The 27663-nt window shown below is 45.6% G+C and overlaps 1 protein-coding gene across 30 annotated transcripts in view; it reads left to right on the forward strand.

Moving 5' to 3' along the window:
• clasp1a (cytoplasmic linker associated protein 1a) overlaps window positions 1-27663 on the forward strand; it is a 317477-nt gene that overhangs the window by 216847 nt on the left and 72967 nt on the right. For 11 of the 30 annotated variants that reach the window (XM_039755243.1, XM_039755255.1, XM_039755246.1 and 8 more), the window contains 9 exons: window positions 2092-2154; window positions 8573-8676; window positions 11177-11200; window positions 13919-14163; window positions 15331-15394; window positions 16460-16462; window positions 18776-18939; window positions 22814-22892; window positions 26818-26961. In XM_039755243.1, the coding sequence (XP_039611177.1) occupies window positions 2092-2154; window positions 8573-8676; window positions 11177-11200; window positions 13919-14163; window positions 15331-15394; window positions 16460-16462; window positions 18776-18939; window positions 22814-22892; window positions 26818-26961 (890 nt within the window). The remainder of the gene's footprint in view (window positions 1-2091; window positions 2155-8572; window positions 8677-11176; window positions 11201-13918; window positions 14164-15330; window positions 15395-16459; window positions 16463-18775; window positions 18940-22813; window positions 22893-26817; window positions 26962-27663) is intronic. The other 19 variants (XM_039755259.1, XM_039755261.1, XM_039755263.1 and 16 more) reach the window with 7 other exon arrangements.

The raw sequence follows: 27663 nt of genomic DNA on the forward strand, positions 1-27663 counted from the left end.
AAAGTTCAGCTTTATCTGTTATGGATAATGAATAGTAATAATAATAATATTTTTTTACATTTATAGCGTACTTTTGTCATTAGTCAAATTGCTATCCACACAGGGAGGACCCGGGAAGCGAACCCACGATCTCCTTACTGCAGAGCAGCAGCGCTGATGTACGCCGTCCGCACTTTACGCCATGAGACCTGCTTTATTTATGTGCATTGCGGCCATGGCTGACGCTGAGTGTGAGGAGGTTATAAAGATGAATGGCGCACCGGGGTTTACGAGTTCACAAAACAGGAGCGGCAAGTCGCTGCGCCAACCTGGCAACTTGTAATAATAATAATAATAATACATTTTATTTATATAGCGCCTTTCAATGCTCAAGGTGCTTCTTAGAAATCGAGAGCAATCCGCTGTATAAAATATAATCAAGAAGACAGACCATCACGGTGCAAAGAAATGTCCACAGGGCTCGTCCAGTGTGCCACAGAAAGATTCGGTTGTCCCCGAGGCTGCAAACCCAGTCAAGGCAAAGTCCGTAAAAGTAAATCTAAATCAACACAGTTCGAGTCAACTGCATCCATGAACTAGACAAACAATCATTTTAACAAAAAGTGTTGATAACAGGGAAGAGCGGCAGCAACGTGCGTGCGCCAGTGTCCCCTCCACAGTCACCTTATGTCCAAATTAGCAGTGGAGCCGGAATACCGCTGGCCAGGACGGTGACGGTCGACCAGTATCTGTGTCTTAGGATGCCACTTATTTATTATACTCGCTGTGCTTCCCGTCTAAAGACAGCTTAAAATCTACCTAAGTGGCGTAGACCGCTGCGTTAACGTTTGCAGTGCACCATGTCTCTGTTGTATGCCATTTGGTATGGGATTTGTCAAAGCAGTGTTAATGTTGGTGGTGCGCCATCTGCTGGAATGAAAAATGCAATGCATTTCACTGCTAAAAATGTTTGTGATGCGCCATCTGCTGGAATGACAGAGACTTAGCAACCGGATAGACACACAGACACTTATCCTTTTGTTAAGGCGATTGTTTTACTGTCTCAGACTCAGTACTGTATCTTCTCCTTTCTTTTGAATTTTCCATTGCCACCTTCTGCATTGCGTCATTTGAACCGATTTCGTCACCGAAGTCACAGCTGTCAACGTCACACTTGAAAGCAACTCAATGGTTGAAATGGGTAACCGAGTATGTCACTGACTTCGGCTGCCTGCTTTTCCACATCCCAACTGGTTTGCTTTGTACATCAGTAAAAAAAAAATGGAAGTCGTCAGGCAAAAATGTACTAAAATTCAGAGAAAAATGTGGGGTTTTTATTTGCTCGTTTGTGTCCCCCGCCTGCGCTTGTATTTTTGATTAACTTAAAGAAAAGCAATAAAAACTAAAAGAAAGCGTTTAGCTCAAGTTGAAGGACAGCACCGTGTAAATGGACGTGACAGACAAGTGACAAAACAAAGCCAGGTGACAAGTTGAAATCTCCCTTGCACGACGGACACGAGACGCACTCACGCTAGTGCCGGGATGAGTGGCTGCTCCAAAACCAAACCCACCTCACTCCAGTTTTAGGTAAAACGAGACCTAAATATGTCATTCTGTTGTTTTTCTGTCTTTCCAAATGTCTGGTCTGTTCCATTCTGTAATTCCAAGTAGACATTCTGCGTGTAACGCTCAGTCGTTTTTTCCTTTCTAACCGTGTTGATGAAGTCCGAGCTGTCAGAGGGGCTCTTTGTGCTGAAATCCTCTTTAGCTCGTCCTGTAAACGGGAATTTCGACGTTTGGTGTCACAGGTGAACGGCAGGAAAGTGCAAACCTTGGGATGAGCCTCATTCGCCGTTTGTGAGCCGGTGACGTGACGTCATCCCGTCCCATTTCTGGAGTCAGTTTGGTATCCCAAGCACCACATTTTGTCCCAGCCACCTTCCATAAGTGCATGTCACTCGGTCACCAAGTGTGTCTCTCATCCTCCGACAACGCATGGACACTGTTGATCCTGGACTGCTCTGCTCTGCTCTGTAGCCTTTGACGGGAATGCAGTGTGTGTGTGTGTGTGTTATTAACCCCCGGGGTGTCACCCTTCCTTTATACCTGCAGCCTCCCGACGCCACTCCAGGTCCACCAGCGCTCTCTCGTCGGCCGATTCTCTCGGCCCGTCAGGTGAATGCGTCTGCCACTTGCATGCTTATGTTGTGCATCTTGCGAGGGTTGTGGGGAGATGCTTGCCCGGCATGACCGCCCGCTCCAAGTGGCTCGTCGTACTGCCTGTTGTCTTTTGTAAATATCTCGTGCAATCTGAATGAGAAGCGTGGATGTGAAGTTTATTTTTGCATTTTTATATCATTTTATTGTTGTGTTGTTTTTTTTTTTTTTTTGCTTTTTGTTGGACGGGCTTACACTCTTCAATGCTTCAGAATATATTCAAATGTGAAATTGCGTGCTGAGTATTTCAAATTTTGCTTTTCTTGCCTATTTGTGCATCTTTACAAGCCCTTTTGGGTTGCATTGCCATGTTTTAAGTTGACCGGTAGCCTCCATGCGGGCAGCACAGGGCTGAGGGCTGGCACATCCCACCTATCCCATAATTCACATCAGCGCTTTGAGTCGAGAAGGACGGGGAGTCACGTGACGAGTGCAGGGCCGGGACTTCTGGGACTTTGGAGTAGGAGAGGCTGATAAACTGATTGGTCCGGTGTACGGGAAAAAATCCTCTGGAAAAAAAAATAATAAAGTAAAATAAAATAAGAAGCCTTCACTGGTAATTTTTGTGCCTTTCCTAAGGTCTTTCCTAAATGTATACGCGTAGAGTTTTGGTTTGTTAACCCAAGGATTTGACTTTAGTTTGCTTCCAAAGCTTATTGTTAAAGAGATGAATTGTCTTTTCCGTAACTCCATTTTGTTTATCATGGACGCCGCCATTTTGTGGAGCAGCAGTTGCAGCGTTGCCATGTAGTCGACCCGGAAGTGCACTGTGTTACGTATCAACTGGAGTTTGTCATTTTTGAATGATTACTTCTCATATGCTTATGTCACTTGTAAATGTCCTGCTACTCTTGTGCTTTGTGGGTGGAGCCCCAGGAGGCGGGGCCACCCTGACATCACCACTCTAGAAGGTTCCCAGTTTAAATCCCATTATCGCCAGATGACCAGAAGGGATCTGAGCAAGGCCCTTAACCTGAAAATGGCTTCGGGGGGCTCTGCACCCTGCACTCTGACCCCCAAAGGTCATGCGAAAAGACAATTTCCACTCAGGGGTTAATAAAATAAAGGATATCAAATCACTCCTGGTTATTTAAACCAAAGCAGAGAAGGTGCCGGAGCAGGAGGACGTTGCGTTTGCGGAGGATTCTTGCGAGCATTGTTGTCTATATTAGTGTTTGTGGGCTTATTTTGCGTGTTTTATCGGATTTAGGTTACGGATTGGGAATTGTTTGCCGTCAAATTCCCTTTTAGGCAGCTCCTTTTACTGGTTTCAGTGTTTCCTTGTACCTGTTTTTGTTAATAAATCGTAATGTTTAAAGAATTTTGGTTTGCCCTTTTGTACCCACGCCAGGGGTTTAAGGTCATCCTCCTCCTTGTTATTATTAGTATTTATTTAGCAGACTCCTTTATCCAAGGTGACTTACAATGGAAATTATCTTACATACAAGAGAGATTACAAGAATCAAAAGCAACAGAGGACAAGATAAAAAAAACAATGACAAAGGAGCAGCCCAACTCCTCCTTTATAATCATACCTGCAACGGGGCAAAGACGCACATCGATATCCTGAACTCTTTGTCAGCACAACCTCCGCTGTCCTGTAGAAGAAACACTAAGGAGTTCCAAACCTCTTTCATGAAAAGGTGCGCTTTCAAAAGGGGGAAACTGGGAGACCATCGCACAGCTTTGGAGCAAAAACAGAGAAGCATCGCCCAGAGGCAAGAGGAGAGACGGTCAGCAGACAGGCAGAGGCAGGACGGAGTCTTCATCAGGAGGAATGTGGAGAGTCCAAAGAGGAGAAGAGTTTTAGCTTTAGGTCAAGAGAAGAGTTTTGAACTGGATCCTTGCAGCAACGGGGAGCCAGTGAAGAGACTGAGGAAGATGAGTAACAGGAACAGAGGAACGGCACTTGGGCAGCTGCAGTCTGGAGGAGCTGGAGAGGTCAGACAGCAGATGAAGGAAGGAGAGAGTTGCAACAGTCCAGCCGAGAGAGAACAAGGAGTGTGGAATAATCAGTGAGGAAGCGTGGAATCCTCTGATTATCATGAAGAAACAAAAGACAGGATTGGCTCATTGAAGAAATATATTCAATAAAGAAAATGGAGGAGCCCAGGGTCACATTAAGATTCCTGATGGTGACCTCTCGGAGGGCAGAACTTAGAGTCAAGTCTGAGGAAGGAGACACCAGAAGGTAAGTACAGGGTATCTGACTGTGAAAGGGTACGTTTAAGGTGATGGTCATTCATCCATGATGGCAACCGGGGATCTGGGCAGAAGTCGATGAATTGTTAGAGGAAAGTGAGAGGAAGATCTGTGGCATCATCAGGCTGGATGTGGTAGGAGAATCCATGGGAAGAAATAGCTTTGCTTAAGGAATGAATAGAAAGAGAGGAAAGAGAAACGAACCCAATACTGATCCTTGAACCACACCTGTGGAGAAGACGAGGATTTTGACTAGAGACACAAAAGGATTGGTCGGACAGGTAGGACTTGCGCCTGACCAATGCGGGAATGCTGATTCCAACCTTAATATGGGAAGAGACAAGCAAGGAGTGGCTAACGGTGTCATAAGCTGAAGGAGAGTCAACACAGTTAAGGACAGAGGAGAGCGAAGCATCTCGAGAAGATCTAATGGCATTTGTGACTGAAAGTGGTGCCTTCTCGTCAGAGTGACCCTTGTGGAATCGAGAGTGAAGATCGTCTAGTAGACTGGCGTCAGAAGGATAAGAGGAGAGCTGCTTGTGGATTGTGAGTCTCTAGAAATGGCAGAAGGGTGACCAGGTGGTAATTCTCAATGGCAGATGGGTTGAGAGCAGTGAGGAGCCGCTGGGTTTGTGGTGGGTCACCTTGGGCACGCTGGTGGGGTACCTGGCCTGCCTTTATGGTCCTTTCAGGGTGCGTCACACCCATTTTGTTTTGTGTTTTTAGACTCCATCATGCAGCACACAGCTGGTGACATCATGGAGTCGTGGGTGTAAAGGTCACGATGGTTTGCAGAGATACCCCCAAAAAAGTCGAGTGTGTTTGTTACGTTGGTGCTCCTGGTAGAACGACTGCTACTCTTACCTGTTTCTTGACAATGATTTTGGGTTATGATTTTTGGCCTGTCATAAAACATGCCAGCCTCTGCATGTAAAAGGAAATTGGGAAGCGTGATATTCTGTGGCTTTCTTTTGGGGTCATAAATGGAACGTCTATGTGTATGGACTTGTTTGTGAATTGTGTGGAAAAACTGAACTTAAGAACGTTGAGAATTTTACCTGAGCAGTGAGTTGAAGCCTACTTTAACAATATACACTCACCGGCCACTTTATTAAGTACGCCTGTTCAACTGCTTGTTAATGCAAATATCTCCATCCATCCATTGTCCAACCTGCTATACCCTAACACAGGGTCACGGCAATGCCAGCCAACACAGGGTGCAAGGCAGGAACAAATCCCTGGGCAGGGCGCCAGCCCACTGCAGGACACACACACACACACCAAGCGCACGCTAGGGACAATCTAGGATCGCCAATGCACCTGACCTTGCATGTCTTTGGACTATGGGTGTAAACCCACGCAGACACGGAGAGAACATGCAAACTCCATACAGGGAGGATCCAGGAAGCGAACCTGGGTCTCCTAACTGCGAGGCAGCAGCGCTACCACTGCGCCACCGTGCCACCCCATGCAAATATCTAATCAGCCAATGACATGGCAGCAACCCAGTGCATTCGGCCTGTAGGCATTGCCAAGACGACCTGCCGAAGTTCAAACCGAGCCTCAGAATGGTGATACAAGGGGACTGAAGTGAATTTGAACCTGGCACAGTTGTTGGTGCCAGACGGGCTGCTCTGAGTATTTCATAAACTGCTGATCTGCTGGGGTTTTCACACACAGCCATCTCTAGCGGTTTACAGAGAGTGGTCCGAAAAAGGGCGAATATCCAGTGAGCGTCGGGTCTCTGCTGGGTTAAAAACGCCTTGTTGATGCTGAGATCAGAGGGTTTTGAACAACAGGCACTTAAATCAGCACTCATTATAACTGAGGTATGCAGAGGAGCAGCTGCGAGCACACAGCACGTTGAACCTTGAAGCAGGTGGGCTACAGCAGCAGGAGACCACACCAGGTGACACTCCTGTCAGCTAAGCACAGGTCACTGAGGCTACAAATCACACAGGCTCACCAAGATTGGAAAAATGTCACCTGGTCTGCAGAGTCTCGATTTCTGCTGCTACTTTCAGATGGCCGGGTCACCGACATGAAAGCAGGGGTCCATCCTGTCTCACGTCAACTATTCAGGCTGCTGGTGCTGGTGGTATCGTAGTGTGGGGGATATTTTCTTGGCATACTTTGTACCAGCTGAGCATCATTTAAATGTCACAGCCTGCCTGAGTATTGTTGCTGACTGTGACCATCCCTTTATGACCGCAGTGTGCCCATCTTCTGATGGCTCCTTCCACACACCATGTCACAAAGTTCAGATCATCTCCCGCTGGCTTCCTGAACATGACAATGAGCTCACTGGACTCAAATGGCTTCCACAGTCAGCAGATCTCAGTCCAGTAGAGCATCTTTGGAATGTGGTGGAACAGGAGATTCGCATCGTGGATGTGCAGCCGACAAATCAGCAGCAACTGCGTGATGCCGTCATGTCGATATGGACCACAATCCCTGAGGAATGTTTGCAGCACCTTGTGGAATCGATGCTATGAGGACAGAAGGGGGTCCGACCAGGTACTAGGAAGATGTACCTAATAAAGTGGCCAGCGAGTGTATGAGACAGGGAGATAAACCTGACACTGGGCCGTGTCACCTGCACAGCTTTTCAGATGATTCTGCATTCTGCTGTCAAGGAGGACGAGTCAAAGTTTAGGAATCAGGTGGGCAATTTTGTTACTGGGTGCAGGCAGAATTGTGTGGCATTCAATATTAGTAAAGCTAAGGAACCGATTGTTGACTTTTGCCACAGGGCAAGGATGGCGGACGTAGTGCATTGCGGCAGATACTTGGGGGTCCTTGTCAACGACCTGCTGACCCGATATAATAAAAGGCAGAGCAGACTATTCTTTCTGAGGGGGGACTGCGTTCTTTTAACACGTTTAGTGACGTCCTTCACGTGTACTGTGGGATGGCCAGTGTGGTGTGCTGGGCCGGTTATGTCACTTCAAGAGAGACCCACCAAATCAACAAGCTGATTAAGAAGGCAGCCTCAGTTATGGGACGCCTTCTGGACCCTCTGGAGGTAGTGGCGGAGGGCTTTTAGCCAATGAAATATTCAGTAGATGTGTGTTAGAAACGCTACTGGGACTCCTTCATGCCTACGGCAGCACACCATGATGACGTCTCTCTATGTTTGTGAGGTGCGTCTGTTGTTTGTTTGTTGCCAAAATACGTTTGAGCTTCTGCAATTCATAAAGTTCCCCTTGGAGACCACTAAAGAGTGAAGACAGGGCACCCCCAGAACTGTTTCATGTGGCCTTATCAGTAAGAAAGATGACAATAGGCCAGCCCACAGACGCCCTGGCACACGAGGAGCAGTGCCCTGGCGTGAGAGTCTACAGTACAGAACAAGTGTGAGTGGAGCCGTCTAATAAGACAACAGAAATCCTTTCGTTTTTGGATTCCAAGTCTTCCAGTATCTCAGGTGTCTTTCCCATCAGCAAGAAAACACTTTGAGCGTAGAGCAGTGGCACCAACTGCCACCACAGGATACCAAGAGGAGAGAAACAGGATAGTAACAATTCATAGCCGTTGTAATCAGAAATTCAATAAGTGCAGCTAACCAGCAGCTCTAATCGGGGTATCCTGGACTGGACTCACCAGTCTTCATCCAGACGCCATCTCTTATTACTTAAGCAGGCAGATCAGTCCACAGCTTTGGGGCCCTGTGGCCAAAGTCACGACCTCCCATCTTTGTTTCTGTCAGTCCTCGGAAGTCGTAGGTAGACCGGCATCTTGACGTCACTCACAGTCTGGTTTGTGTGTAATGATAGGTGCAGTTGGGTAAGCAGAGCCTCGGCCATTTAAAGGTTTATACGCAAGAAGGAGGATTTTGAAATGGGCTCTAAACTTAGCTGGCAGCCGGAGGGGGTTAGGTGGTCCTGCGTTTTTACTTCTTTCCCAAAGCGCTGCTGTGTGTCTGTATATTGTGGTGGGCACTTCAGTTGCTATCATAATTCCATGTTTACTTATATATTTTTTTTTTTCCTTAGCTGCTTGTTATGTTATAATTAAAGTCCTTTTTTATACCTTTGCTCAGTTTGCGTTCATTTGCTGATCATTTCATTTGAATTTGATTTTCTTCTTCCATTCCGGTCGTTAACACCCGTTACTTTTTTTTTTTTTTTACTCCACGTTCTTTTAACTTGGCCGTTCGCTCTTTTGCTTTCAGATCGATTTGGTCTTTCACACCAAACCAGGATGTCTGCTTCTGTGAACGCCATGAGGGTGCTAAACACCAGCACAGAGGTGGAGGCGGCAGTGGCGGATGCACTGGTGAGTAAGCGCCGTCATGAAGTCCACTTTCATTTGAACTCGGCGTCTCGGGGAAAACAAAGAAGAAAATCAAATGCTGCTCTTTTGTAATTCTTTAAAAAACAGTGAACCCGGGGAACAATGAGAGTTATTAACTTGGAGTGATGTCTTGTGATCAGAAGGGAAGGTCCTGCTCATAGTTTTGAGGGACACTTGAGGTCTTCCTCCATGAAGGTTTAACGGTGTAAACTGTTACTGCACTACCAGGATCTGTAAAGGCCTGGCTTTCTACGTTCCTCTCGCTCTTCTTGGAATTCACCGTAACAGAGACGACGTGTGCAGTACAGTCAGCCCTCCATACCCACGGATTCAACGAACCACTGATCCAAAATATTAAAAAGAAGAAGAAATCCAGAAGGTTCCGAAAAGCAAAACCTGAATTTGTCATACACCAAGCATTGTGCTAAATCCGCACGAGGCATACGCCGCCATAGCCTCCTGCCGCAGGGGTTGAATGAAAAGGCTCATAGGAGTAAACTTACAGCTCTTATGTGGCAGCCGTTTGCTGAGCCACCACACTGCTCTGCTCACACACATGAAGCCCCCCGCTCTGCTCTGCGGACAGACTGACCCCGTGCTCCGGCAATCACTGCCTTAATAAAAGGGAAGCTCTTTCTCGCTCACCGATCCTACCTCGGCTTCTGAGCTCTACAGACCGCCAAGGTGGGAAAACGGCTTCCACTTTCTGCAGTACTGCAGCTGTTTAAACCAAACACAAAAAACATACAAATATTCCAGAAAATAAAGACCTTCAAACAAAGACGACTGAACAATCACCAACCAAAACGTTAAACTGAAATCGGACCCCCGCCAAGAAAAAGTGAGCCCATCCATCAGCCCACAGACAGCTGGCCAGGGCACCGGCTTATCGATACGCGGTAAGACCTCTGCGGGCACCAGGGAGGGCTTGGACACTCACAGACCACCTGTAGGTGACCAGCACCCTGGCAATTAAACACCAAGGCTTCAACCAACAAAACCATCAATACTAACAGGTACACACATGTGCCCAGAGGCAGGCGCTGCCACGCATTTATTTTAACAAACGCCGACGGTAAGGTGCTGTGACGCCCTTGGTGTCACACTGTGTGCACCCTTTGTTTCTGTGAAAATAGCAGGTAAGTAGTCAAGGCAGTGCGCCAGAGGCTAAGAGGATGCGTGAAGCTCCATCTCTTGACGACAAAATCAAAATGTTAGATCTTTTGAAAAAGTGGCATGTCCCTTGGCGAAATGATTTAACGACCATTTACACAGCATTCAGATTGAAGTTAAAATTGAAAGTAACCGAGAGAGGATTTAAAGTATGCAGAAGGATGTGGATTTACTGTGCCAGTTTATGTAAGGGACTCGAGTATCCATAGATCTTGATATCTGCTGGGGGTCCTGGAACCATTCACCACGGTTATGGAGGGCTGACTGTACAGTAGTGCAAATTCATCAGTGGGCCCAGTAAACACACAGCTTGCCATCTCAGATTCGTCACTAGTGGGCTCAGCTCTGTCCTCCTTGGTGATGTGCAGAACATCAGGGTCGATTCTGACTGGTCTGTCATATTGATCAGTCTGTTATATAGTGCCTTTCACGTCTATCTATCTATCTGTTATATAGTGCCTTTCATGTCTATCTATCTATCAATCATATAGCACCTTTCTATCTATCTATCTATTATACAGTGCCTTTCATGTCTATCTATCTATCTATCTATCTATCTATCTATCTATCTATCATTATATAGTGCCTTTCATATCTATCTATCTATCTAATCTGTCTATCTATCTATCTATCTATTATATAGTGCCTTTCATATCTATCTATCTATCTATCTCTCTATTATATAGCGTCTTTCACATCTATCTATCTATCTAAATGTCACATGGTCTGGTGACGAGATCAGTCGCCAGGCCTGACGTAGCCCACCCCTAGACGTCGAGTGGTGTGCCTACTGGGCTGTGCTCTGCTCTCCGAGGTCGGCTCTCTGCTCTGTGGAGGCCTGAAGGCGCCTGGCCTGCCCGGCCGATGAGGGGCTGTTCTTCCGTCCCAGTGGTGCTGCTCTCCTCCGTGCAGTTCCTGGTGCTGCTTTGACTCTTTTATTTCATGCCGTGACTACCAGAGCTCCACGGTGTTCACTTGAAATCTTCTCACGATTGAACTGTAAACTCAGATGTTCTCTTCATTTGTATTTGTTGTTACTTTTATGGTGTAATTTGCTCATAATGTCGGGTAGATTGTCACCTTGGAGAATGAACTATGCATTAAATGTAGTTGATTTAATGAAGTCCAAGAAGCTGTGATATAAAAGTTAATATTGTTTTTCTAATAGTCTGTTTAATTTTCCCAACATTTTGCATATTTTCATTTCCTCCCAAGTTTCCTGTTGTTCATAAATAATCTTTTCAACGTTACAGCGAGCCTTACACTTGCTATATAATTGTCTTTGCTTTTCCTCCCTAAATGGCATCAGCTTTTAGGAGACTCCAGGAATAAGGTAGACTGGATTTTCTTGCTCCTTTGTTGTTTGTGGTTTTGTAGCTACTAATCCTTCACGTAGACGTCATTGTCATTCAGTCATTCAAGGAAGCGCCCGTTTAGCTGTGACGGTCACGCTGACTGACTGACTGACTGCTCATTCATGGCTGCTCGGCGGTTTTTCTTTTCCATCAGCTTGATTGTGCTGCATACGTCCACTAATTGTGTTTACCAGGCTGCATTTAGGAATGACATGTGTGGTGCATGCTTTCATCTTACATTTGTATCTAAGTGAATAACTGGCAGATGGTCGTGAAACGAGGGCTGCCATCCATTTTAGGGGGCTTTGGAGGACCCTCATGACATTCACTAACCAGCCGGTATCTGGACGCCCCGGTCCTGGTCTGATCCAGCAATGACTACCATTCCTCCTCCAACTTCAAAGATCTCCATGCTGACAGATTGTCTTCCTATTTACAGAGCCGTGAAAAAGTATTTGCCCCTTTGATGATATTCTCTATTTCTGCTCATTGCTAACATTTCTTTGTTTCTGATCTCCAAATGATACAAAAGACAAGGTGAGTAAGCGCAGTACACCCTTTGTAAAAGGTCACTCGATTTATTGAAAGAGCAAAGTTCACCAACACCCGTACCACCCATGTGACAAAGCCGTCCCCCCCCCAACTTGGTCACTTTAAATGGTAGCGAGACCAGACACCCCCAGCAGACCACCATGAGAGCCATCATCTCCAAATGGCACTGCGCTCGACCTGCCCAAGACTCAAATGACTCTGAGAGCACATGGGACACTCATCTAGGAAGTCACAGAAGAACATCTAAGGACTTGCAGAGCTCCCTCAGCTCAGGTAATGGCAGCGTTCATGATTCCACTATCAGAAAGACGCTGGGCAAAAATGGTATCCATGAGAGGGTAACAAGGAGGAAACCTCTGCTAATCAAGAGGAGCAGAAAGGCTTAGCTAACATTTGCCAAAACGGAACCCCTTAATGTTCTGTGGACTGATGAGTCCAAAGTGGAGCTGTTTGGAAGACCAGGGTCCTGTTACTAAGCTAACACAGCTTTCCCAATAAGAACATCATGGGGGTGGTGATTGATGGTAGTGTGCTGGTTGTGGGGAAGCTTTACTGCTTCGGGGCCTGGACAACCTGCCATCATTGAGAGAAACGTGAATTCAGTCCTGAAGGAGCACAATTGGGTTATTCAAGTACAGAAAATGAACATTTTGGAGTGGCCTAGTCCAAGTCCTGACTTGAGCCCCATGGAGATGTTGTGGCAGGACCATCAATGGGCAGTTCAGAGTCAAAAACCCACCAATGTGGCTAAATTAAAATAATTCTGTAGGGAAGAGTGGGCCAAAATGTTTCCACAGCGATGCCAAAGACTGACCTCCAGTTACTGTGTTTGATTTCCGTGTCACAGCCAAGTATTGAGTTTAGGGGGGCAGTTACTTTTTCACAGTGGTGACAAAGGTGCTGGTGAGCTGTTTTTTTCCCTTCAATAAATCAAATGGTCCTCTAAAATCCGTGCATTGTGTTTGCTCAGGTTGTCTTTTGTCTTCTACTAAATGTGTTTGGAAGTCAGAAGCTGTGTACTGTTATGAATAAGCAAACGTAGAGGAAATTAGGAAGGGGGCAAATACTTTTTCACGGCACTGCAAGAAGCGTCTTCACAGAGATATAAGTACCTCTGAGCTGCCCCCCTTGTTGTTTTATTTTCAAGTTCAAGCGTTATGGTGGGGTGATTTGTGAACGGTGGGCACCACTAATGTGTGTCCAGGGAATGCATTGACAAGGTGAGGACTCGTTGCTGGACTCTGTGCATTTGTGTTCACATTCATACGCTGGCCAGACCACCTTCTTGATTGTACGCAGATTCACCCAAACCATCAGTAAGGTCTGCAACTGCCTCTCCCAGCACCTCACAAGACCAAAGCCCATCTTAAAAAAGTGATTTACGAAAAAAGTGTGGACAACAAAACTTTTTAACTCATTTATGAGTGGTACGAAAGTGCTTGAAATTCATCCCAGAAACCATGTCCCATCTTCTTCTTCATCTTCATCTTTTTCCAGTTCTCTGCTTGATCAGATTTCTGGTCCTGCACCCCCTTTTTCCAGCCGTCTTCCTTCAGATCTTCTCTTACTTTGTCCATCCGCATCCTCCTTGGCCTCCCTCCCTTTCTCTTCCAGTCCCGTCACCCAGTTGCCCACATCTTCATGGTGTCTCCTCATCACAAGTCCATCCCATTTCAGATGACTTTCTTGGATGTCCCACCCCCTTTTGTTGGACCTCTGATGGTCTCATTTCTTATTCTGCCCTCTTTTGTAACTCCACATTCTCATGTCTGCCACCTTCAACTTCTGCCCGTGTCTCGTCCCCAATCATTCTTATCACTGTCCTAAAAACCGTACTCCGTGTCTCTAGACCCCAAATCACCTTGATGGTCTGTAAACCTGTAGAATGAACATGGTGGCAGACCCTGAGTCCTGCCCCAGTCCCAAATCTGACTTGAACTGGAGATAACTGGCATGGCTGTGTGGCCGTCCCAGTACCTCAGCTGGTCCTGACTCATGGGCACCGGCAAGCCCAGCACCATCCACTATCTTTCCAAAATGTCAGCATGCATACTTTGCACAATATGTTGGGCACAATGTAACTTTATAAAGTCTAAGCGTACCCGAGTATTTTTTGCAACCTGTTTTTGTTTTCTTTCTTTCAGAGAAAGCCTGTCCGGAGACGATATGAATCACCGGGCATCTATTCAGATGATGACGCAAACAGCGACGCGTCTAGCGCTTGTTCAGAGAGATCTTGTGGGTCTCGAAATGGGGGGATACCTCATTACCTGCGGCAGACTGAAGACGTAGCTGAGGTCCTAAATCACTGTGCCAGCTCCAACTGGTCGGAGAGGAAGGAAGGCCTCCTAGGCTTACAGAACCTCCTTAAAAGCCAGCGGATATTAAGGTAAGAAGACATCCACAGCAAGCATTTGGAAGTGGAACTTTATCTGTGGATATTATCAAAACCTGTAATACTTTTGCTTTAACCTCCTTGACGTTCAACCTGAGCCTCTGTTGGGCTTGGAATTCTGTGTTAAAACGGTTAAGCCCGAGTGTCCCTCGAGTTCAGCTGTTCGTTAAACCTAAATGACACTCGAGAATGTATTCTGCTGCCATCTAGTGGATACAATAACAAAGAAACAAATCCTGACTGTTTTGAGGTGTTTTGCCACACTGTGGTAACTCATTAATATTCATGAGTGGGGTGGAGCCTTCAAACAAAACACACAAATGAAAAGCAATAAAGCCAGTGTTGGAACAAAGTGAAAGTGGACCAGTGTGCATGGCGGCCCTTACACCCTACGATGGTCACGGGGTCTCTGTGACCCCAAACTGGGTGGGATACATTTAACCCCTCAGCACACATACCATTAAATGTAGACGTATGACTTTTGTTCAGTTCTTGTCACCTGCTTGGCACGTCCTTAATGTCACTCAGTGGCTGTCACAGGACGGACCTCCAGAGCACAATGATACTGACCAAGGCAGGCAGTAACCTTTGCAGAATGACGCACATGCTTTTGTGATGTAATGCAATGAACATTTTTTTTGTATACTGGGAATGAGCTTCCATAGATTTGGATCTGAAGACATTAAGAAAAATATTTTGATTTCAGCGCTAAAATAGGCAGGCAGGTTAGTGACGTCACTGCTGTAATTTATGTTTCTGATTCGCTGTGTGACCACGAGTGGATGACATAACCCAGGTTTGCCCCAAAAGTGTCCATGTGAACACGTGTGACAGATTTGCACAATGTCTCAATAACAGTTAAATGTGTAGACGGCAAACTTTACACACAAAGCATCCATAAAGTGGACCGTGATGGAACAAACACAAACTTCACGTGCATCAGGAGCACCCAAAGGTCCACTGCTGGCCACCATCGTGTATCACTGAACCACCACGTGCAGGTAGCGCCAAAAACGGACAGCAACTCCCAGCATTCCAACTTCACAACAGCAGACGGAGTGGGACTCCAGGGTACGCAGTGCCAGGTTTTAGAAGGGAGCGTCACATAAGAGATGGACCAGTTCAAATTGATGGCCACTTTTCTCTACTTGTGTCTTTCAGCCGCGTGGAGCTAAAACGGCTTTGTGAGATCTTCACTCGAATGTTTGCCGATCCTCACAGCAAGGTAACCAACCAAGTCTGTGTACAGCTCGAGAATTACTGGGAGAAATGACAATATGTCTTATTGTGCTCCCTTACTCATCCCTCCTTTCATTTTCTTTCTTTCTTATTGTGCTCCTTTTCCATCCGTCCTTTCATTTTCTTTCTCTTTCTTTTTCTTATTGTGCTTCCTTACTCATCCCTTCTTTCATTTCTTTCTTTCTTTCTTTCTTTCTTTCTTTCTTTCTTTCTTTCTTTCTTTCTTTCTTTCTTTCTTTCTTTCTTTCTTTCTTATTGTGCTCCTTTTACTCATCCGTCCTTTCATTTTCTTTCTCTTTCATTTTCTTATTGTGCTCCCTTTACTCATCCTCCTTTCATTTTCTTTCTTTCTTTCTTTCTTTCTTTCTTTCTTTCTTTCTTTCTTATTGTGCTCCCTTTTCTTATCCGTCCTTTAATTTTCTTTCTTTCTTTCTTTCTTTCTTTCTCCTGTGATTAGACGACTTGGACTCTAACTGATGAGCCGGCTCCTCTTCCCTGCTCTCTTTAACTCATTTCTGTCTGTTATCCCAGTTAAACTGCCCTAAATTCTGATGTTTCTCTTACTGCCCACCTAATGAGTGCAGCTTATTTCTATGTGTGTGTCTTTACTTTATTTAATGATCCTCACACTGATTGCTGTAAAACTGCTTCTTCTTTGCGGTCCATGAGCCACTAAGGTTCGGCCGACTTTCTTATAATTTTGATGGTTGGCAGTCCCTGCTGGCGATTGTCATGCCCTGCACTGCTGTGTGACACTAATGGCAGTCTATGAGTGCGTTTGTCTTTGTGCTGTGCTCTGGTGCTTTGATTGATTTAATCTGTGATGAGATCAGTGAACTGTGTGTGGGGTGGGGGGGGCTGCCATTTAACTTGGACTTGTGCAGAGTGAGATGTCACAGTCCTGGCCCTGGTGACACTGGCCGTGTCTGAGCGGCTGACATTGTGTTAACGGGTCTGACGAGTACATCTGAGTGCTTCACCGTGTTATCTGTGAACTAACTGACTGTTTATCTTGTTGCATGTTCTGCTCTTGTGTGGATCTCGTCGACAGAGAGTAAGTGTCTGCTTTTGTTTTGCTGTTTCTTAATCTTTTATAACAGTAACTAAGTAGCTTGTCAAATAAATAAATTGCCCTTTTATTAAAAATGTATACCTGTGCTAGTCATGTGATGATGTAAGAAAATGAACGGCCCTATAAGCCTTTAGAGAATGGAAGGTGTGTTGGTCTTCGAATGTGAGCCATGCCTGAAGATACAAAGCATTGGACTGATTTATACATGAAGAAGAACAACAGAAGATGGCCGAGCCCTTCTTCATTAATACTTGGCAAATCACTTAGTCCAGTAGTCCAGGGGTGGGCAGCGTCGGTCCTGGAGGGCCGCAGTGGCTGCCGGTTTTCAATCCAACCCAATTGTTTAATTAGAAACCAATCCTTGCCAGTTTAACACCTTATTTCATTTTATGGCTTGCTAGTCTGCAATGTAAGGTTCTTTTCCAAGGATGTCATCCAAATGATTTGATGCCTAAAACGTTTGATTTTCAGTCGGTCACATTTTCTATGAAGTGTTTTGTTAATTCAAACAGTGCAAGATGAACCCACAGAGATGGAAATGGAAACAAGTGAGATGGAGAAGTGCTGGCTGCTTTGTCATTGACATCTTATTGCTAATAAGGAGCCATTAAAACACAGTGAATGGAGCTCTTTAAGACTGAAATAAGAAATCAAGGGTGGGGAACCGGAACAAGCGAGACCACGAAAATGAAGCATCAAAATGTCACTTGAGCAATGAGGGCGTCATCAGCAATAGTCGACTTCTCATTAAGAAACTGGGCTGGAACAAAAACCTGCAGCCCTCCAGGACCGACGCTGCCCACCCCTGCAGTAGACCACCGATGGCCTGATCAGTTGACATTCCCAGCACAGGTCGGGTCGCTGGCGTCTGTTGAGCATCAGGCACTGCACGGAGGTCAGCAAAGTGTTATTTAGAAAGAAGAGAATCCATTTTAGTGAGACAAGCAGCTTGAAAAAAAAAAACAACGAACACATCCTTGAAAAAAAAAGAAATAGGAGGAGGAATCAAAAAGTGAAAATCACGCGGCAACCGTAACGGATAGAAGCGGACACACTATGACATGTTTGCAATGGCTTGTGGGTAGTTTGAAGACGCGCAGCGCAAGCCAAAGTCAAAGGTGCAGGGACAGCAGCGGCGTTTGGGCAGAGGGAGTGAAAGGTGCTGAAGTTCACCAAAGGAAGTCGGCTCAGAGCGGAAGGGGAAACGGCAGGACTGACTCAACGAGAACTTTATGAGTGGGAAGAGCAAGGACCATCAGCATCACACGCACACAAGCCGACATCGACACGGCGAATGTCTTCATCTGAGAAGACCGATGGATGGCGTTGTCTGCTGTTGCTGCACCTTTGGATCTCCGCTATGGATTTGCAGTCGGAATGATTTGGCGTTAGGGTTAGGGTTACGTTACTCACTGATCTGCTACAAGCCAACGTCCCTTCTGCCCGCTCATAAACGTTTTGTTGAGTTGCTCTTTTCACGTCTGTACTGAGCCAACATCTTTTGGTGAATTTCTGCAAGTTTCATTCCCTCAGAAATCTCACAGTGGCGTGTTGTTCGCATTCACGTCACATTGGCACCCTAGACTGGTGGCAGAGAGCTGTACTGTGTGCGTTTGAACTACCCATAAGCCATTGCAAGTGTGTTTGGCTGCATCAGCTCCTCTTTGCTATGGTTACCGGCACGTGTTCAAACTGCATTTACGTTTTGATTTCTCCGTTGACGGTCGGGCGGTCAGGATTCTGCCCTGTGTAGGTGTAGGTGTGCGTCTGTGCCACTGGGGTGCTGCTCTACATTTCCCCCCTCCAAGAAGTCCAGGAATCGATTCACAGCTGCAGCGACCTCCGCAACCCCTGATCTGACGATCGGCCTCGATTACCACGGAGGAAAAGCGGTGAAGATGGCGTCTGATTGACTGAATGCTCTGGTGTTTGAGTTTGATTTCCAGCCCCCAACCCCAACAAGGCCGCATTGACGATTCCGCACGATTCACTGAGGGGGGACCACCCTAAGCCCCCCAACTCAGACAATCACATTAAATTCATGGAGGGTTAAAGGTCATGAAGACACTGGCCTGTGACAGACCGAGTTGTGACACCACAAAGGTTGATGTGAATGCATTCAAAGTGTAAATCATAAGCCTTCAGATGTTTTTATCACGTTTGTTTCTGTGTGTCGCTTTATTTTAGAAGTTGCTCCTGAAGTAGCGAGTGCTTATAGAGTGTTGAACGTATCCAACTGAATTGCCCCGGCCGGAGTGCCACGCACGTCGTGACTTTGTCTTTCCTCGCCGTCAGGTGTTCAGCATGTTCTTGGAGACGCTGGTCGACTTCGTCACGATCCACAAGGACGACTTGCAAGACTGGCTCTTTGTCTTACTGACTCAGCTCCTGAAAAAGATGGGGGCCGATTTGCTAGGCTCAGTTCAAGCGAAGGTTCAAAAGGCACTGGACGTCACCAGGTCAGTTTGTCAAGTCTTTCATTACCTGAGGGATGGCGCCGTGAAAAAGGATTTGCCCCCCTTTCTGATTTCATCTGTTATTGCACATTGTTGGCAATGTCCAAAAACGGTAGATAAAGGGTACGGCCGACCCCTTACCCAACCGGCAGCCTCGCTACCAAGTCCTGTGGCCTGGATAAATTACTGATACCAAGCCGTACCTCTAACAAGTAAGAGTTTCCCCTCAATCGGCGGTTAAACACAAGCAAACAAAAGCAGATATGTAAAATAAGTGTGGAAATCTCTCTATTATAAAAACAAGTCCTGGAGAGGAACATTAGGGCGACGAGATGTGATCTTCACGTTAAGACACTTAAAAGACCCGCGAGACTAGAGAGATTGGCCACAAAGTGTCTCGCAGGGACCTTAAACATTCGACTTTGTGCCATGAGATAGACTCGGGACCGTCTCGCGATGACGCAGAACGTGAGATTCTTGTAAGTCACGCGCTACCTACAACCAAATAAGAGCGCAGGCAGCGAGCAACACGCTCAGTCGTGTTTTGGCTTTGAGCGCACACAGATGTCCGTGCATATAAAGCGTATAAGAACAATACGTTATAAATGAAACGTCGATGACTAAGCGAAGAAGAAAGCAGCGCGGAGAAAAGAGACTCAAAAGCGTTGGAGAGACCAAAAAAAAAAGAAAATCGAGGTGCAAACGTAGAAAATAAGGAAAGTAATTATCAGCCCGGAACAAGCGGAACTGGAAAAAAACACGTCCTGTCCGGCTCAGAATTAAAAGACAAAGTAGAACTTCATACAGACGTTCACAAACGCTGGCGCTAAACACGTGCAGAGCAGGTTAGAGATTAGGAAAGCAGTGGAAATCGAAAGGCTCAAAGCTCAAGGCGCGATACACACGTGGAGAAAGTTAAAGAATATGAAAGTAGGAAAATTAGAAAGTATAAAAAAAAGAAAGTAAAGATCGCAGGAGCGCAAACAAACGGAAATTGTTACTCAAAAAAGGGAAAATAATTACCACGGATCAGGTGTCACTGAAAGAAAAGCAGGATAAAGCGAGGTCAGAAATAAAAGACAAAGAGTAGAAAACAAAGTAAAACGTCATAAAGAGATTAAAAAACAAGGAGGCCAAACACACGCAGAGCAGGTTAGAGAAAATGAAAACTGGAATTCAAAAGACTCAAAAAAACCGTAGGCGCGAAACACATACAGAGCAAAATACAGAATATGAAAGCAGAAAAAACCAACAGTGTTAAAAAAAAGAAAGTAAAGATCACATTAGTGCAAAGAAAGAGAAATTATTACTCGGAGAAATAATGAAAAGGTGAATAGAGATCGAATATATGGACACAGGTCAGTGGTTGTCAAACTGTGGGGCAGGCCCACCTAAGGGGGTGCGAAGATCTGAAAAAAAAGAAAACCAGAATCGAAAATATGAAAAGTACATCTATTGAAACCAAAACAGGTTAACTCGCAAATACGTAAAGGTTGAGAAACGCTGACACAGCTGATCTGTCAGAAGGATGTCGATATTGTAAGTCAGAGAATTTCACAAACGGAGTTTACCTCACAGTCATGTATCGGTTACTTGGCAAAAAAAAAAAAATGATGAACTGCTGATGATGAAGATCGTGTTGTCTGCGCTGAAATTCCAAACAGAGAAACCTAACCTGAATTACGGTACAAAGCCATTAAACACGCGTCTCACGGAGATCATTAAAAAGATTCAGCACGTCGGGACTCCAAAGATTCCAAAAGTTCTGAAATAAAAGTGAAACTAATGAAGTAGCAACAATTTAAAAAATCTTAAAGGTGTGTATCCAGAAAACCAAACACTGGGGGTTGGTGAGCGAAGTGAGGGGGTTGAAGCCCCCTAGTATATTAAATGAAACACAATGACAACAACAATAATGCAAATCCCCAACGTAGAATATATCTATATATCTATATCTGTATGTCCCTCCACCAAAGCAGCACTTATAGAATAGATAGATAGATAGATAGAGTGAAAGGCACTATATAATGATAGATAGATAGATAGATAGATAGATAGATAGATAGATAGATAGATAGATAGATAGATAGATAGATAGATACTTTATTAATCCCAAGGGGAAATTCACATAATCCAGCAGCAGTATACTTATATAAAAAAACAATATTAAATTAAATAGTAATAAAAATTAAAAAAATTAAAATAAAATTAATGTTAGCATTTACTCCCCCGGGTGGAATTGAAAAGTCGCATAGTGTGGGGGAGGAACGATCTGCTCAGTCTGTCAGTGGAGCAGGACGGTGACAAAAGTCTGTCATTAAAGCTACTCCTCTGTCTGGAGATGATCCTGTTCAGTAGATGCAGTGGATTCTTCATGATTGACAGGAGTTTGCTTAGTGCCCGTCGCTCTGCCACAGATGTTAAACTGAATAACAAAACCTCTGTGGCCCCTGCGACGTCTAACAAACACAAAACACAAATAACAACAACGGATGAATAATGTCAATGAACGTGAACTTGAGTCCGGGTAAATTACTGTCCCGAATACGGATGACTGATCAAAAAGTGATATTTGTTTTTGAATCTCACGAATAAAAATGGAACAATCTCGCTGTGTTTCCTCGGCGTATGGTGGATCATGAAGTCCAACCCGGGGTTTCTGGCGATGATTGAGCTGTCGTGAATCCGGCGTAATGAGAAGCAAGCTGGGTACAAGGTGCAATGTGAAAAATGGCCGGAAATGATGATCTGTTGTTGGCAATGGGGCGGCACGGTGGCGCAGTGGGTAGCGCTGCTGCCTCGCGGTTAGGAGACCCATCTGTGTTCGCTTCCCGGGTCCTCCCTGTGTGGAGTTTGCATGTTCTCCCGTGTCTGCGTGGGTTTCCTCCGGGCGCTCCGGTTTCCTCCCACAATCCAAAGACATGCAGGTTAGGTGGATTGGCGATTCTAAATTGGCCCTAGTGGATGTGTTTGTGTGCTGGGTGTGTTTGTGTGTGTCCTGCGGTGGGTTGGCACCCTGCCCAGGATTGGTTCCTGCCTTGTGCCCTGTGTGTGCCCTGTGACCCTGTATTCGGAATCAGCGGGTTAGAAAATGGATGGATGGATTGTTGGCAATGAAATCTCCGTCTCTCTCCTTCCTCCTCTTCTTCCTCTTTCCCTCCTGATTGTTTAAATCGTGATGAGCCGGATGTAACTGGAATGTAAACAGGTGATTTCCATCCTGGGGCTGCGGTCTCTCTCTGTCATCCGTCCCCTCTGCACTTACGGGGACAACATTCACTGACGTACACATAGCAGACAGTAAACGGGACGATGGAAACAACACGCACTCGGCACACACATCGAAATTTACTGTTTCTGTGTAGCCCCGCTATAACCTAAGGGAACAAAGTGCACGTTTTTGAAACTTTTTTAATTGATCTGGTTTACAAAGTTACCCAAAAGCCATTGGCACTGTGTGGAAAATGCATGACGCCCGGGGAAGTGAACTCACTTAAATCGGAGTCAGTTAATGAATTGGGGCCAGGATTGGTGACAGTCAGCCCCGCTGAGTTTAAGACCCCACTTAACTAAAAGGGTCAACTCACCTGCCGACAGATTCAGCAAACACACAATGCCAGCATAAAGGGAAATTCCAGAAGAGACCATAAATCATCATCATCATCTTCTTCTGTTGGCTGCTCCTCTTACGAGTTGCAACAGCAGATCATCTTCTTCCATAAGAAGAGACCATAAATATAAAAGAGAAGAAATCAGGAAGGGGCAAACACTTGTTCACAGCAAGCGCTATGTTAATGGTTTGTCTAAGATGACAGTTAATGTGTCTTTCTTTTGTTTGTTTGTTTGTTTGTTTGTTTGTTTGTATGTTTGTCTACAGGGATTCCTTCCCATTCGACCAGCAGTTTAACATTCTGATGAGATTCATCGTGGACCAGACGCAGACCCCAAACCTAAAGGTATGGAGCAGAGATTTCTTATCAGAAAGACTGTTTGTTCGATGGACAGGAATTGGGGCACAAACATAAGAGTCAACTAATGGCCTTGGAGACCACAACCCAGGATGACCCCCTAATAAGTTGTGCCTTTATGGCCTGCTGGTAAAGATTCAGACCTTGATTCACAATCACAGATGACAAACACACACACTGGCACATCATGGTGACCTTAGGTTTTGCCTCATTGGTGACATCCAATTGATTGTCACTACCTCGATCAGTGTCACTATCATCAAAATATTCATCTTGCACCAGACCTTTATATCCTTTTCACGATGACGTAACTAAGGACTGCCTATTGACGCAGAGCTGGTCAATCCATTAGACGACATAGACATGCGGTAAGGGTGCTGTTATCTAAGGGGTGGCATTTATGAAAGCTAAGGGCCTCGTACTCCAGACACCAAGGGGGATGCCCACCCCACAGTCGTCAGACACTGTGATTATAATAAGTGGGCAACGTTACCCACTTGGCACTGTTCATGCATTAAGGAGCACACACTCCTTAAAGTCTGTGGTATATACACTAAGGGGGCACTGTGTGTATGCTTCGGACACCAAGGGGGTCTTCAAGGTCTAATAACACTGACTACCCAATATGGACAATGATGGCCGACATCTATCAACCCTGCCTAGGGCTCCAAATGGTTTTTCGACAGACACTATTTTCCACAAGATGTTGCAGGCAAAAAACATTTCTCGGTCTCTCCACTAGATGGCAGCACTGTAGTTTGTAACTGAGACGTGGCAGCAGAGGTCACCAGCAAGCTGGCAGTACACCGGGGTACGAGTTATCTCATACGTGTCACGCCTTGACAGGCTAAAGTTAACTCGTACCACACGTTCAAAGTGTGAATCAGAAAAGGGAGACACAGAAAGAAAAATGGGGTGTCCTGCTATATTTTGCAAGGGACCAAATAAACTGTTACCCTTTTGATGGTCAGCCAGAACGCCCAAAGAATGGAAGGATGGGGGAAGGCAGCTGCTTTGGGACACTGCCTCCCCCAGGACGCTAGATGGCATCATCACTGCAGCGTAGAGGTGCCTCAGATTCCCGCAGGGCACCATGGGATCTGGAGTTTGGCTTCACAACTCTGCCTGGGTACCATGGGTGCCACTAGGAGATGCTGCAGGGACGCCTGGGAGTCTCTACTTTCTACACAGCCCAGAAGTACTCCAAAGTCACGGGGACGGAAGTCCCAAAGTACTTCCGGGCTGAAGAAAACCTCAAATCCTCCATCTGAAGGACAGAAGCACTTCCGGGTCAAATACTTATATAAAGGACTGATGGGAACCCAGCAAGCCGAGCCGGAGTTGGGCAGTAGAAGACAGAGCTTGCTGGGAGGTGTGGAGGAGAGAATTATGTGTGATTGTTGTGATTATTGACTTGCCTGCATATGGTGGCTGTGCTGCTTGGAGGGCACTATATTTATAAAAATAACCTTTAAGTAATGTTACCTGGTGTCCTGGACGTCTGTCTGTCGGGTTAGAGGAGCGACGGTGCCCTCTAGTGTCACACCCTGACAAACTCTCTTGTCATTAAGACGTCAATAGGCTCCAGGACTGTAATACTAGAGAGGACTTTCAGCACCTAAACTGCACTCGTCACACAACATCTGACATGCCAGTCACGCCCGTCCTGCCAGTCACGCCATTCTCAAAGGTGCTTACTTAAACACGCAATATCCAAAATGAACCTTTTACTAACATGCAGAAGAGTCAAATGTGGGTGATTTCTTAGCGGTGTCTTGTACCCCAGCTTTGACGAGTCCCGTATATAAGCAGCAGAACATGGCAGACACACCTCGGTGCTTAAAGGTGGGCAGCCTTAGAATGAACAGAAACCAAAATTCAGTGAGGGACCCTAAATAAGAACCTTGACGTATCGGTGACGAGTTTGCGCCAATTCATCATTATGACCAACGGCCTTAGAAGGCTTTTCATGACTTGTTCTGTGAGCAAAGCCCCTTGTGATTTGCGTCTTTTATTTCATGCCTATCATTTGTTTGTTTAATAATATTTCAAAGTTTTCATTTTGAAGAGTAACATAAAAAATTATACAGTGCAATTTCAAATATGGTATTGCAGAATTCCATTTATTGGATTACAGAGAAGACGTGTCGAGGGTGGGGGTTTGGAGGTCCACCGTTTCACTGCATTGCTACCTGACCGTTAGATTTCAGCTCACGTGTGGCATATTATAATTAATAACAATTATTATGAACTTAGGGCGGTACGGTGGCACAGTGGGTAGCGCTGCTGCCTTGCAGTTAGGAGACCTGGGTTCACTTTGCGGGTGCATTGGCAATCCTAAATTTTGCCTAGTGTGTGCTTGGTGTGTGTGTGCCCTGCGGTGGGCTGGCACCCTGCTCAGGGTTTGTTTCCTGCCTTGTGCCCTGTGTTGGCTGTGATTGGCTCCAGCAGACCTCCGTGACCCTGTAGTTAGGATATAGCAGGCTGGATGATGGATGGATGGATTATGAACTTATCTTAACTTCCAAAGATGTTGGACTAATTAGAAATCCCAAACTGGCTCCCTATGTCTGCGAGTGTGGCCGAGTGCCAGAGTAGGCCTTGCAATGGACGGATTCTTGATTTGCTGGGACAGACCCCTGCCTCCCATGACCCTTAATTCAGTGGTGGGTTTGACGTTGTTTTGCCGTTTTTCTCAAACGGCCCATTTGCAGGTCATGCTGCTTCAGGATTTATTGTGGTGAAGGACATAATGAGACTCCCGTCCAGGGAGCTCCAGTGGCTGCTGGCTTTTCGTTCAAACCGTTTTCTTAGTTTGTGACCGTTTTTTGCTGCTAATTCACTTCTTCTGCCTTCATGTTAATTGACTTGCTATTTAAGACTCAGGCCTCTCAATTACTTCTGCATTCCTTTAATTAGCAGCCAAACAATAAGAAGACACAAAACCAGTCAAGATATGACCAGCTGACCGGTGTCCACCATACCTGAAAATAAAGAAAGGTGACGGTCTCTGTAGTGTTGATCTTCTCAGGTCCACAAAACATCTTGATGGAGCTCTTAGGAACAAAAGAAAGAGAATCCGCCGCCTTGGAAGTGTCTGCTGTGTCAGAATGAAAGCCCCAACAAGCCATGGAATTAATGAACAACAAGAATCGTCTTCTAGTTAAGGAACTGGTTGGAGTTTGAGGCCCCAGCTTAGCCGGTCACCCGTCACTCACTTTACATCTCATTTCTGTTTGGGGGCCATTTAATTGGAAAAAAAATGAATCAATTCAGAGCACTGGATCTTAAAAAAGAGAAAAAGATTCAAACAAAATGAAGGGAAAAGAAGTGAATTAGCAGTAAAGACTGGTCGCTAGTTAAGAAACAGCTGAGAATGAAGGCCCGCAGCCACAGAAGGAGGTGGAGTAGGAGACCACTGAGTGAGACGACAAGTCCGCCTGGTCATTGTGAAAACGGCTGTTGAAGTCCAGTGAGGTCACGTTGAACTCCTTCCTCTAAATCTTGTACCACTTGTATGATTTTTTTGGCCATGAAGAGGACATGCCTGCAGTGGGGTGGTGCCCTTCCCAGGATTGATTCCTGCCTTGCGCCCTGTGTTGGCTGGGATTGGCTCCAGCAGACCCCCGTGACCCTGCGTTTGGATTCAATGGGTTGGTAAGTGGATGAAGAGGACATGTGATGAGTCAGGTTTGCTGATCCCACACTAAGAATGCAGCCCCCCGTGGTGTGTGAGGACAGGCGTGCAGTGTAAGGTAAGACCCCCTTGAGCTGGCTGCACGTGGGCCCACAGATCTCCCTCCCGAGTTCCCCTAATTCTGATCACGACGTCTCCTTTTCACCGTACTGTTAGCGGTAATGGCCGTCACGGAGCAGTCAGATGAGCGTGAACGTCTCTTTTTCTGTTCTTTAGGTTAAAGTGGCAATCTTGAAGTACATCGAGTCTCTTGCTAAGCAGATGGACCCTGCTGACTTTGTCAACTCCAGTGAAACACGGCTGGCTGTTTCCCGAATCATAACTTGGACAACCGAACCAAAGAGCTCAGACGTGAGAAAGGTAAAGTATCTGCAAGACAACCAGTCGCCCTGCTTGAAGCCTGACTGCCATTGATATTCAGCTGTCAGAAAGTTACAGTGAATGCCAAAGCCAAATTATGTTACGTGTTTCATTTTAAAGGAAATCTTTGTAGTTGTAGAGTCATGAAATGGATTCAGGCTTCAAAAATGGTAGAAGTGCCCAGTAGTCGTTCTTAGTTTTCACCAGCGTCATTATCAATTTTCACAAGGTCGTGACATGTGTTGATTTATTTCTCATTCCTATTTTACGCCAAGTCATATGTTGTATTAAATTTATATGCTCATTTAGAAGACGGTACCGACGTTTAAAACATTGTTTTTCAGGCAAATCGTTAGCTGAGAAGGATTTATGATGCAGCTTCTTATTAGATTTCTTGATTAGCTGTTAAATATTCCTTTTCGTGATCAGTATTTTTATTTTATTTTGAGCCGTGTGTATTCTTAAGTTTTGACTTTAGGAGAAGTGAATTGTTGCATTATGGGTAAGATGTCTGATCACAGCCACACAAGACTGACCCTGGCAGCCAGTGCATACGAGAGCAATGGAATTGTGTACCTGAGGATCACGTGGGTCAGTACACCGTCACCGATAGCCTGTGTACAAGAGTGCTGGGAGCGAACACAGATATGGACAGTTTGGGGGGTCCCCAAGGACTGAATTGGGAATCCCTGGACTAGGTGC

The sequence above is a fragment of the Polypterus senegalus genome, chromosome 6, assembly GCF_016835505.1.
Source record: "Polypterus senegalus isolate Bchr_013 chromosome 6, ASM1683550v1, whole genome shotgun sequence".
Lineage (NCBI taxonomy): Eukaryota > Metazoa > Chordata > Cladistia > Polypteriformes > Polypteridae > Polypterus > Polypterus senegalus.